Source organism: Dendrobates tinctorius, unplaced genomic scaffold (assembly GCF_039654945.1).
Source record: "Dendrobates tinctorius isolate UK_male_01 unplaced genomic scaffold, ASM3965494v1 ptg000143l, whole genome shotgun sequence".
Lineage (NCBI taxonomy): Eukaryota > Metazoa > Chordata > Amphibia > Anura > Dendrobatidae > Dendrobates > Dendrobates tinctorius.
Window position 1 is genome coordinate 35845189 of NW_027361810.1, and position 12213 is coordinate 35857401.

Genomic DNA, 12213 nt, shown 5'->3' on the forward strand with positions numbered 1-12213 from the left:
AAAGATAACACCTCTATATACAGTAGATAACACAGGATCCTCCATTCACAATAGGTCAGGTCATACCTTACTCCCCCCTCTTCCTTCACAGTGACCTTAGGCCAGACTAGGGCATGCTCAGATAACACAGCTATACAAACAAATAGGGTCTAAATGAGTCTATTGCTGCTAATGTCCATGTGAGGAACAAAAGTAGGAATCTTAAATTAATGTAAAAATTGTAAGGGTTTTTTGTATGTTTTTAAATAGAAGTGAAAAAAAGTATTTAACATAAAAACCTAATTTTAAAAATAACTTTGGTAATTTTCTGATGACACATTCCCTTTAATGGATTTTATATAACAGTACATGCAGTAGAGGCTGCTTTGCATGCTTAGATAAGAATACAATAAAAGTATGTTTTATTACAGTGCAGACAGCTCAGGTACTATGGGACTGCACTCTAGCTGTATCCACAATAACCGCAGCACCTGCTGAAATGAACCAGTATTATCTTTCTAGTATGTTGCTATTGATCTAAGCTCATAGCAGCAGAACCATGGAATGATATGGGTATTTTGGGTATAAGGGCAGCATGGTGGCTCAGTGGTTAGCACAGTGGCTCAGTGGTTAACATGGTGGCTCAGTGGTTAGCAAGATGGCTCAGTGGGGTCCTGGGTTCAAATCCCATCAAGGACAACATCTGTAAGGAGTTTGTATGCTGTCTTTAATTGTGTGGGTTTTCACCGGGTTCTCTGTTTTCTTTCCAAAGACATACAGATAGGAAAATTTAGATTGTGAGCCCCAATGGGGAGAGTGATGATAACATCTGAGGAATACGATAGCACCTTATAAGTGAGCATAAGAAATAATACTGTCACTAAGTCCTAATTCATTGACATTGGTGTTAGTCTTCATGAAGTATGCACTGGAGCCTAAATTTGTTGGTCACGATCATCCTCACCCTTCCGCTGCCGGCTGAGCTCTTCCCACTTTTCCAAAGAGATGTCGCATATGGCTGAGTCTGGTGTAAAAATCTCCAAAAGTCTCCATATTTTTTTTTTTTTTTTTTTAGACATTTCAGGCAATTTTATGCCAGGAAACTAGAGAAAAAGGCTTAATAAATCATCCCCGAAATCTGAAGGTGAAGTCTCTCTATGGCCAGATATTCATCCATTGTAGTGCAGATCTTTATACCATCTAATGCACTGAATGATTTGTAACCGTCAATCAAAAGGTTCATGTCTCCAAGGAATCGTGTCTACATTTTTATAGAATGTCGACTATTTTTGTGTAAATATTGTGTCATTAGGATCCTTTGAAAATTGCAAAACACACAGCTCAGGCCACGTTCACACAGTCAGTATTTGGTCAGTATTTTACATCAGTATTTGTAAGTCAAAATCAGGAGGAAAAGTATAATAGAAACACGTCACTACTTCTGTTTTTATCATCCTCTCCTGGTTTTGGCTTACAGATACTGATGTAAAATACTGACCAAATACTGATAGTGTGAACATGGCCCAAAAGTGTAAAATTTTAGGATATATCAATACAGGACTAATTCACTGTAGATTCCACAGCGGAAAATCAGCAATGGAAATCCACACCAAGCCCTGCAGATTATTAAATGCTGCTATGAAAGGTTGTGTGCACACGTTGAGTATTTGGTGCAGAAATTTCTACTACATTTCTGCATCTCTTGGCAGGATAAACGCTGCATAAGATAAGTGAATTTTTACTGCATTTTTTTATGCATTTTTTCCTTGAATTTTTGTTGCAGATTTTTACCACACTTATTAGAATGGGTAAAATCTGCAGCTGAAAGAATTGACTTTAGGGCTCATACTCATTAGCGAGAAATACGGACGAGTGCAATCTGATAAAAAAAATCAGATTGCACTTGGACCAATGTTATTCAATGGGTGACATCTCATCTGCGATTTTTTTTCTCAGGTGAAATCAGTCTGAGGAAAAAAATCACAGCATGCTGCGTATCTCGGACGAGACTCGCCATTACAAGTCATTGGGTGTGAGAAAAGAATCGCACAGCACTCGCACCATGCGAGTGCTGCCTGATTTTTACGCACCCATGTCCTTTGAAAAGCCGGCAATTTATGTCCGGCTACTGTAAAAATCATACTGACAAGTTAAGAATAGAAAAGATAGAATGGATATATACACACATATATATATTATATATATATATATATATATACACTGCTCAAAAAAATAAAGGGAACACTTAAACAACAGATATAACTTCAAGTAAATTAAACTTCTGTGAAATCAAACTGTCCACTAAGGAAGCAACACTGATAATCAGTTTCACATGCTGTTGTGCAAATGGAATAGACAACAGATGGAAATTATTGGCAATTATCAAGACACCCCCGTTCTGCAGGTGGAGACCACAGACCACATCTCAGTACCAATGCTTTCTGGCTGATGTTTTGGTCACTTTTGAATGTTGGGTGTGCTTTCACACTCGTGGTAGAATGAGACGGACTCTACAACCCACACTAGTGGCTCAGGTAGTGCAGCTCATCCAGGATGGCACATGGCCATCCAGGATGGCGAGCTGTGGCAAGAAGGTTTGCTGTGTCTGTCAGCGTAGTGTCCAGAGGCTGGACGCACTACCAGGAGACAGGCCAGTACACCAGGAGACGTGGAGGGGGCTGTAGGAGGGCAACAACCCAGCAGTAGGACTGCTACCTCAGCCTTTGTCCAAGGAGGAACAGGAGCACTGCCAGACTGCAAAATGACCTCCAGCAGGCCACAAATGTGCATGTTTCCACACAGTTAGAAACCGACTCCATGAGGATGGTCTGAGTGCCAGACGTCCACAGATGGGGGTTTTGCTCACAGCCCAACACCATGCAGGAAGATTGGCATTTGCCAGAGAACACAGTGTTTGGCAGATTTGACATTGACACCCTGTGATTTTCACAGATGACAGCAGGTTCACACTGAGCACGTGTGACAGACGTTAAAGAGTCTGGAGACGCCATGGAGCGCAATCTGCTGCCTGCAACATCCTCCAGCATGACTGGTTTGGCAGTGGGTCAGTAATGATGTGAGGAGGCATTTCTTTGAAGGGCATCACAGCCCTCCATGTACTAGACAGAGGTACCCTGGCTGCATTAGGTACCAGGATGAGATCCTCAGACCCATTTTGAAATCACATGCTGGTGCATTGGGCACTGGGTTCCTTATGATGCATGACAATGCTAAACATCTTGTGGCTGAAGTGTGTCAGCAGTTCTTGCATGATGAAGGCATTGAAGCTATGGACTGGCCTGCCCTTTCCCCAGACCTGAATCCAATCGAGCACATCTGGGACATCCTGTCTCGCTCCATCCACCAACGCCACTGAGCACCACAGACTGTCCAGGAGTTGTCTGTTACTTTAATCCAGGTCTGAGAGGAGATCCCTCAGGAGAACATCCGCTGCCTCTTCAGGACCATGCCCAGGCATTGAAAGGAGGTCATACAGGCATGTGGAGGCCACACACACTATTGAGCATCATTTCCTTGTCATGAGGCATTTCCACTGAAGTTGGATCAGCCTGTAATTTGATTTTCCACTTTGATTTTGAGTATCATTCCAGATCCAGACCTCCATGGAATACTAATTTTGATTTACATTGATCATTTTTATGTTTTAATCATTCCCAGTGCACTCCACTGTGTAATGAACAAAGGTTTATAACTGGAATATTTCATTCAGTGACATCTAGGATGTGGTATTTTAGTGTTCCCTTTATTTTTTTGAGCAGTGTGTGTGTATATATATATATATATAATATATATATACACACACACACACACACACATCTATTCTATGTGTATATATCTATTCTATTAAAACCTATTCTATACTGTACGCAGAAGATCACTTGCAGGCATTTAATTTATCAATCTAATATATATATATGCTTTGAAAAACTATTTGGTTTTAAAACAATGTGTACAGTTGTATTTTACAATGCGATTTTAACCCCTTCACTACCAAGGGTGGTTTGCACGTCAACTCCCGGGCCAATTTTTATAATTCTGACCAGTGTCCCTTTATGAGGTAATAACTCTGAAACGCTTCCATGGATCTCAGTGATTCTGACAATGTTTTCTCGTGACATATTGTACTTCATGTTAGTGGTAAAAATTTCATTCAAATAACTTGTGTTTATTTGTGAAAAAAACAGAAATTTGGCGAAAATTTTGAAAATTTCAAAATTTTCCAACTTTGAATTGTTATGCCCTTAAATCACAGAGATACGGCACACAAAAAACTTAATAAGTAACATTTCCCACATGTTTACTTTACATCAGCACAATTTTGGAACCAACATTTTTTTTGTTAGGAAGTTATAAGGGTTAAAAGTTGACCAGCGATTTCTCATGTTTGCAACACCATTTTATTTTTACGGACCAAATCACATTTGAAGCCACTTTGAGGGGTCTATATGATAGAAAATACCCAAAAGTGACACCATTCTAAAAACTGCACCCCTCAAAGTGCTCAAAACCACATTCAAGAAGTTTATTAACCCTTCAGGTGCTTCACGGGAATTTTTTGAATATTTAAAAAAAAGAACATTTAACTTTTTTCACAAAAAAAATACTTCAGGTTCAATTTTTTTTATTTTACCAAGGGTAACAGGAGAAATTAGACTGCAAAAGTTATTGTGCAATTTGTCCTGAGTATGCTGATATCTGATATGTGGGGAGGAACCACTGTTTCGGTGCATGGCAGAGCTCAGAAGGGAAGGAGAGCCGTTTGACTTTTTCAATGCAAAATTGGCTGAAATTCACATCGGACGCCATGTCACGTTTGGAGAGCCCCTGATGTGCCTAAACAGTGGAAACGCCCCATAAGTGACCCTATTTTGAAAACTAGACCCCCAAGGAACTTATCTAGATATGTGGTGAGAACCCACAAGGGCTTCACAGAAGTTTATAACTTACAGCAGTACAATTAAAAATCATGTTTTTTCCACAAAAATGATCTTTTCACCCCCAATTTTTATTTTCCCAAAGGTAACAGGACCCTAAAAGTTATTGTGCAATTTGTCCTGAGTACGTTGACACCCCCTATTTGGGCGCATGGCAGAGCTCAGAAGGGAAGTAGCGCCATTTGACGTTTTTGGCAGGAATTGAGATCGGACACCATGTCGCGTTTGGAAAGCCCCTGATGTACCAAAACAGTGGAAATCCCCCACAAATGACACCATTTTGGAAACTAGACCCCCCAAGGAACTTATCTAGATGTGTGGGGAGCACTTTGAACCCCCCAGTGCTTCACAGAAGTTTATAATGCCCGGGCATGAAAAAAAAAAAATTGTATTTTTTCCACAAACATGATCATTTAGTCCCCAATTTTTTTATTTTCCCAAGGGTACCAGGAGAAATTGGACCCCAAAGTTGTTGTCCAATTTGTCCTGAGTACGCTGATACCTTATATGTGGGAGAAAACTACTGTATGAGCACACGTCGGGGCTCTGAAGGGGGGTAGTGACATTTTGGAATGCAGACTTTGATGGAATGGTCTGCGGGTGTCATGTTGCATTTGGAGAGCCCCTAATGTACCTAAACAGTAGAAACCCCCCACAAATGAAACCATTTTGGAAACTAGACCCCCTAAGGAACTTACCTAGATGTGTGATGAGCACTTTGAACCCCCAAGGGCTTCACAGAAGTTTATAACGCCCGGGCGTGAAAATAAAACAATCGTATTTTTTCCACAAACATGATCATTTAGTCCCCAATTTTTTTTATTTTCCTAAGGGTAACAGGAGAAATTGGACCCCAAAAGTTGTTTTGCAATTTGTCCTGAGCAGGCTGATATCCCATATGTGGGGGTAAAACACTGTTTGGGCGCATGGCAGAGTTTGGAAGGGAAGGAGCACCATTTGACTTTTTCAATGCAGAATTGCCTGGAATTGAGATCAGACGCCATGTTGCGTTTGGAGAGCCCCTGATGTGCCCAAACAGTGGAAACCCCCCAATTCTAACTCCATCCCTAACCCCAACACACCCCTAACCCTAATCTCAGCCCTAACCCTAATGGGAAAATGGAAATAATTACATTTTTTAAATTTTATTATTTTTCCCTAACTAAGGATAGTTTCACACTTGCTTTTTTTTGCATCGCGTTTTTCCCGCAAAAAAACGCATTGAAAAAACGCATACAAAAGCATACAACTGCTGCGTTTTTTTCAAGCATTATTATGAGCATGCATGAAAAAAACGCAGCGTTTTTATGCGTTTTTAGTGCATTTTTACCGCGTTTGTGTTTTTTCCAACATTAGGTGGCCCCTCACACTAACCCAAACCATGACTTTACTAACCCTAACGCTGACCCTAACCCTAACCCTAACCCTGACCCTAACCCTAACCCTGACCCTAACCCTAACCCTTAACCAAACCATACTTAACCCTAACCCAAACCCTAAACCCTAACTAACCCTAACCCTAACCCTGACCCTAACCCTGACCCTAACCCTTAACCAAACCATACTTAACCCTAACCCAAACCCTAAACCCTAACTAACCCTAACCCTGACCTTAACCCTGACCCTAACCCTAACCCTGACCCTAACCCTTAACCAAACCATACTTAACCCTAACCCAAACCCTAACTAACCCTAACCCTGACCTTAACCCTGACCCTAACCCTAACCCTGACCCTGACCCTGACCCTAACCCTTAACCAAACCATACTTAACCCTAACCCAAACCCTAACTAACCTTAACCCTAACCCTAACCCTGACCCTAACCCTTAACCAAACCATACTTAACCCTAACCCTGACCCTAACCCTTAACCAAACCATACTTAACCCTAACCCTGACCCTAACCCTAACCCTGACCCTAACCCTGACCCCAACCCTGACCCTTAACCAAACCATACTTAACCCTAACCCTGACCCTAACCCCAACCCTAACCCTGACCCTGACCCTAACCCTAAACCCCCTTAACTAACCCTAACTCTAACCCAAACCCCTAAATTCCATGGTTAACAAAAAAAACGCATGTGCAAAAAAACGCATACATGAGCATGCCAGTGCGCACGTATGCGCATCCATAGGCTATAATGGCCATTTTTAGCGCAAAACGTGCGCATACGTGCGCATGCGCTTTTTTGCAGGGCCAAAAAATGCAACATGCTGCGTCTGGAAAATACAAACGCACACCCCAAAAAAACGCAGCGCATGAAAATCGCATACGTGCGCTTACCAGCGCGCAGGTATGCGCACCCATGTTAAATATAGGGGAAAAAACGCATGCGCACGTATGCGTTTTTTTCCAGCGCAAAAAAACGCAAATGTGAAACCAGCCTAAGGGGGTGATAACGGGGGGTTTGATTTACTATTTATGGCGGTTTTTATGTTTGGCAGCTGTCAAACGCTAAAAGACGCTTTTTATTGTAAAAATGGTTTTTGCATCACCACATATTGAGAGCTATAATTTTTCCATATTTTGACCCACTGAGTCATGTGAGGTCTTATTTTTTGCAGGACGAGTTGACGTTTTTATTGATACCATCTTTTGATCGCTTTTTATTCCGATTTTTGGGACGCAGAATGAACAAAAACCAGCATTTCATGAATTTCTTTTGTGGAGTGCGTTTACACCGTTCCACGTGCGGTAAAATTGATAAGGCAGTTATATTCTTCGGGTCAGTACGGTTGCAGCGATACCTCATTTATGTCTTTTTTTATGTTTTAGCGCTTTTATGCAATGAAAACAATTTTATATAAAAAATAATTATTTTTGCATCGCTTTATTCTGCGAGCTATAACTTTTTTATTTTTCTCTGATGATGCTGTGTGGTAGCTCGTTTTTTGCGGGACAAGATGGCGTTTTCAGCGGTACCATGGATATTTATATGCGTCTTTTTGATCGCGCGTTATTGCACTTTTTGTTCGGCGGTATTATAATAAATCATTATTTTTTGCTTCGTTTTTTTTTTTTTTTTTTAAGGGGTTCGCTAAAGGGGTTAACTAATGAGACAGTTTTATAGGGCGGGTCGTTACGGACGCGGCGATACCAAATGTGTACTTTTATTGTTTTGGCTTTTTTATTTCCAAAAAATGAATTTATTAGGGAATATTTTTTTTTTTACTTTATTTAGCAATTTTTCTAAAATTATTTTTACACTTTTTTTTTTTTTAACTTTATTAGGTTGTCTCAGGTGGGACATCACTTTCCTGTGACAGATCACTGATCTGTCACATCACAGATCACTGTGACAGATCAGCAATCTGTCACAGGCAGTGCTGCAGGCTTCCTCCTTGCCTGCGCTTTGCAGGCATGTGGAAGCCAGTTCCCTGCAGGCCCCTGAAGGTCCTCGTCGCCATCTTGGATTCAGGGACCTGCAGGGATGGAGCCCCCCGCAGCAGCGCTGCACATTGCGCTGCTGTGGGGGGCTCAGGGAAGCACAGAGGGAGCCCCCTCCCTGCCGATGCTTCCCTTTAACCACCGGTACACCGCGATCGTGTTTGATCGCGGTGTGCCAGGGGTTAACGTGTCGGGGCGGTCCTTGACTGCCCCTGACACATTGTGCCGGGTGTCAGCTGTGATAATCAGCTGACACCCGGCCGCGATCAGCGGCGCTCACCACGTGGGCGCCGCTGATCGCTATGATGTAATATTCCGTCCATGGGACTTAGGTCCCAGGTCACATGGACGGAATATTACGTCCATTGTAGGAAAGGGGTTAACATGAGCTTTCACAAAGAACTGCTCTATGTAAATGCTCATGTTAAAATCGCATTGGATACGCAGGTCATACGGATGTTCCATGGAAAAATTGCACGGAAATCCCACTACACTCGCATAGCACTCGTCCGTTTTTTCGGTCCAGAAATCGGACCGTTTTTTTTTTCTCACATATGAGTATGAGCCCTTAGGGCTCATACTTGTGAGAGACTCGCACGATTCTCATGCGTGCCTCTCACATGAAAACCTGGCACTGCTGCCGGCACTGGGACCGGAGCGTGCGGCTACATGTATTTCTATGCAGCCGCACGTTCTGATCTGAGTGCCGGGGCAGTGCCAGGTTTTCATGCAAGAGACTCACAAGTGAGTATGAGCCCTTAGATTTAAATCTGCAGGTCACAAATAAGCAATGTGTGCATGACATTTCAGGATTCTCAGTCACTTTTCTGGCATCAGGAAAACCTTCAGATTTTGTGACAAATCTACGTAGAAAAAAATCGGATAAATCTGCAATGTGTGCACAGGCCCAAAGGATGAGATCTGGTCCATAAATGTTGCGGATTTCAAATCTGCAGTGTCGGTCCTTTTCTGCTGCAGATTTTCTCTGCAGTGTGTGGATTACAGTCCATAAAGTCTCCTCTCGAATCCTGATATTATAATATGCAGAGGATTTTCCAGATGGAAAACGCACTCTGTATCCGTCCCGTATGTGCACACAAATTGCTGCTCTTTTTTTGTTCGGTGTTTGGTGTAAACTTCTAATAGCGAGTCTGGTTCAGGACTTAGCCGTGAAGTACATTGAACACATGAGCCAGTAAATGATTATACGTTAATGATAAACTCTAGACAGAATCATTCATAATGTCACAAATTAGTAATGAAGACATTCAGCCAACAAATAAGAAAGAGGAGACGAAATAAAACTATGGCCGGGATCACACTGGCGATTTAAACGGCCGAGTTTCGCATGGTAATACACGGCGCTGCCGCCAGGACTCAGGAGCGGGGCATGCGGCCGCATAGCAATACATGGAGCTGCACGCCCCGCTCCTGAGTCCCGGCGGCAGCGCCGTGTATTACCATGCAAAACTCGGCCGTTTAAATCACCAGTGTGACTCCGGCCTAAACCAAAAAATCTGCACCCTCACCCTTACCCTTGCAAATCTCATATATAGCATTAATTGAGTCATAATAATATGACATGGACAAGTATCTGCTTCCATGTGCACGGAGACTTTTAGGCTAGTGTCAATGGCTCCATCGGGGATTACACCTGAAGTCCTGGAAACAGTATTCAGACTTTGTAACGATGCAGGTGCCATTACTGTGCTCTTTTGGGCATCATTTTCAGCAGGACTTGAAAATTTTAAGCATTTATCAAAGTGCAGCCGACCACACTTAGGTGCAAACTTCAAATACGACGACCCAGCCAAAAATAAAGTTCGACAGAGCACACGCTGTCTCCGTTTGCATCATTACAGTCAATGGTTCTATCAGCAGAAACGTTGGAATCCCAATTTCCAAAGCATCCGACGTACACCCCCCGATGAAGCCACTGAGAGCCTAAAACGCAATGTGAACAATGGGTGCACAAAAAAAAAAAACTGGGTGACATGCGGAGCCACAGTACAGCATCTGATATTTACGGATACATTGCATTCCTGTAACATAGGAAACTGTAAATGTTAATAGCTGCTGCTGTAAAAAAAGTAATTGTAAGCGGATGACAAGTGAGGGAACAATCGTCCCACTTTTCTGGATGAAACTTGGAATGTTTTTTTTTTTTTTTTTTTTTTTTTTTTTAATACGCTGGTGTGAACCTACCCATTAAATAAGATAAATTCCTTTAAACTGGAAGTCTGATAATCTAGAACCTGAAAGAGACCTATACGTAGAACAATGTGGAATATCACGTGAGCAGAAGAAGAATACTGACCAGAGTCCACATTAAGGCTATGTGCACACAGTCCACATTAAGGCTATGTGCACACAGAGTTTTTTGCCTCTGCGGATTTTGTAGTGAAAACCGCAGATAAAACCACAGGGCAAAACCGCAGATTTACACCTCATAATAGATGAGGTGTGAAACCGCAGCGTTTCTGGACAAAAGAATTGACATGCTGTGGATTGTAAACCGCGCGGAAAAATCTGCAGCATGTGCACTGCGTTTTCCAGTTTACCATTGAAAACAATGGTACTGTACAACGCACCTAAATCTGCTGCGGACCCACAGCTGCAGAAACGCTGCAGATCCGCAGCAGAATCCGCACCGTGTGCACATACCCTTATGTTTTGAGGAACGAAAACTGATAACTGATGCAAACAGAAGTAAAGGTTTACGGAGTCCATCAGGTTTAAAAAATGTGGCAGTTTTTAGCACCAAAGAAAAAAAAAAGTTTTGCTAGATGCGTTTTTTTTTTTTTTTTTTATTCTTCCTTTAGAAAAAAAAAAAAAACAGATATGGTGGAACCCAAGTCAGACTCCATAATAATTAACAGGATCCATCAGTTTACAATAAATCCATTTTGGACATTCTGTTCGTCCGTTTTCTAGCACAGAACAAACGGGAAGTGTGATCACAGCTAGATAAAAGGCGACTTTAATTTAATAAAATAAATAAAATACAAAAAAAAAAAAACCCACACAAGAATGTTAAGAAACGTTGTAGTGCAGTTACGTTTGTTGTTTTACCCAACACTAGCCGGTCGGTTAATTTGCAGTCCCACGTAAATATACAATACTCTCATCTCTGCTACATCTGTAGCTCAGTGAATTTGCTTGTAATCCCATGGAAGACAACAGACATCATATTCTGTAGGAGTATGAGACGTTACAAATGACAAACTCAGCTCTGCTGCACCTGTGCGGAACGAAGACGTTTGGGAAGAATTATACAATTGTAAGGAATATAATAATAATAATAATAATAGATAATAGAGAACTAAACCGTAAAGACAAATAGAGACTTTACTGTATGTTCCTCCTGTAAAATCATTAACAGGACCTGTCAAGGAGTTAAAGCAAGACAAATATTGCGATGTCCTACCCTTTTCTGGAGCACCAGGGGGGTGATCGCTGGCAGTGTCACTCTCCTTGCATACAGACTCATGTTTGCGCTTCATAAAGTAGTTTACACTGGGAGTAATAGTCCAGGATGTGCAGTCACGTCAGATATGGCACTAGCACTACACAACGAAACGACTCTACTCCAAGCCAATTAACACGAACTGTGGGAGAGCTCCCGCGCTCAGCCAATCCCCGGCCGGCCCAGCGTTCCTCTTTTTTTGTCCTTGGAAGCACATTCTGATACCTTGTTTAATAATACTTAAGAAAAGCCTACGATGATCACTGCCGTTCCGTAATATCAAAGCGTCTATTGTCCCAGGAGACTTCTGCTCAGACATCCATTGGCAAAAATCGCAGGACTGTTAACCCTCGCAGTGTGTGAATGGTAAAGGTCTGTGCACACGTTGCGTTTCTTCTGCGCAGATTTGTCACAAAACCTGAAA

At 42.0% G+C, this 12213-nt stretch overlaps 1 protein-coding gene across 2 annotated transcripts in view; it reads right to left on the reverse strand.

Moving 5' to 3' along the window:
- The window catches only part of GRB14 (growth factor receptor bound protein 14), a 61300-nt gene extending 49397 nt beyond the window's left edge, over window positions 1–11903 (reverse strand). For both annotated transcript variants that reach the window (XM_073545754.1, XM_073545753.1), the window contains exon 1: window positions 11751–11903. In XM_073545754.1, the coding sequence (XP_073401855.1) occupies window positions 11751–11813 (63 nt within the window). In that variant the 5' untranslated portion in view covers window positions 11814–11903. The remainder of the gene's footprint in view (window positions 1–11750) is intronic.
- Between the last annotated feature and the right edge of the window lie 310 nt (window positions 11904–12213).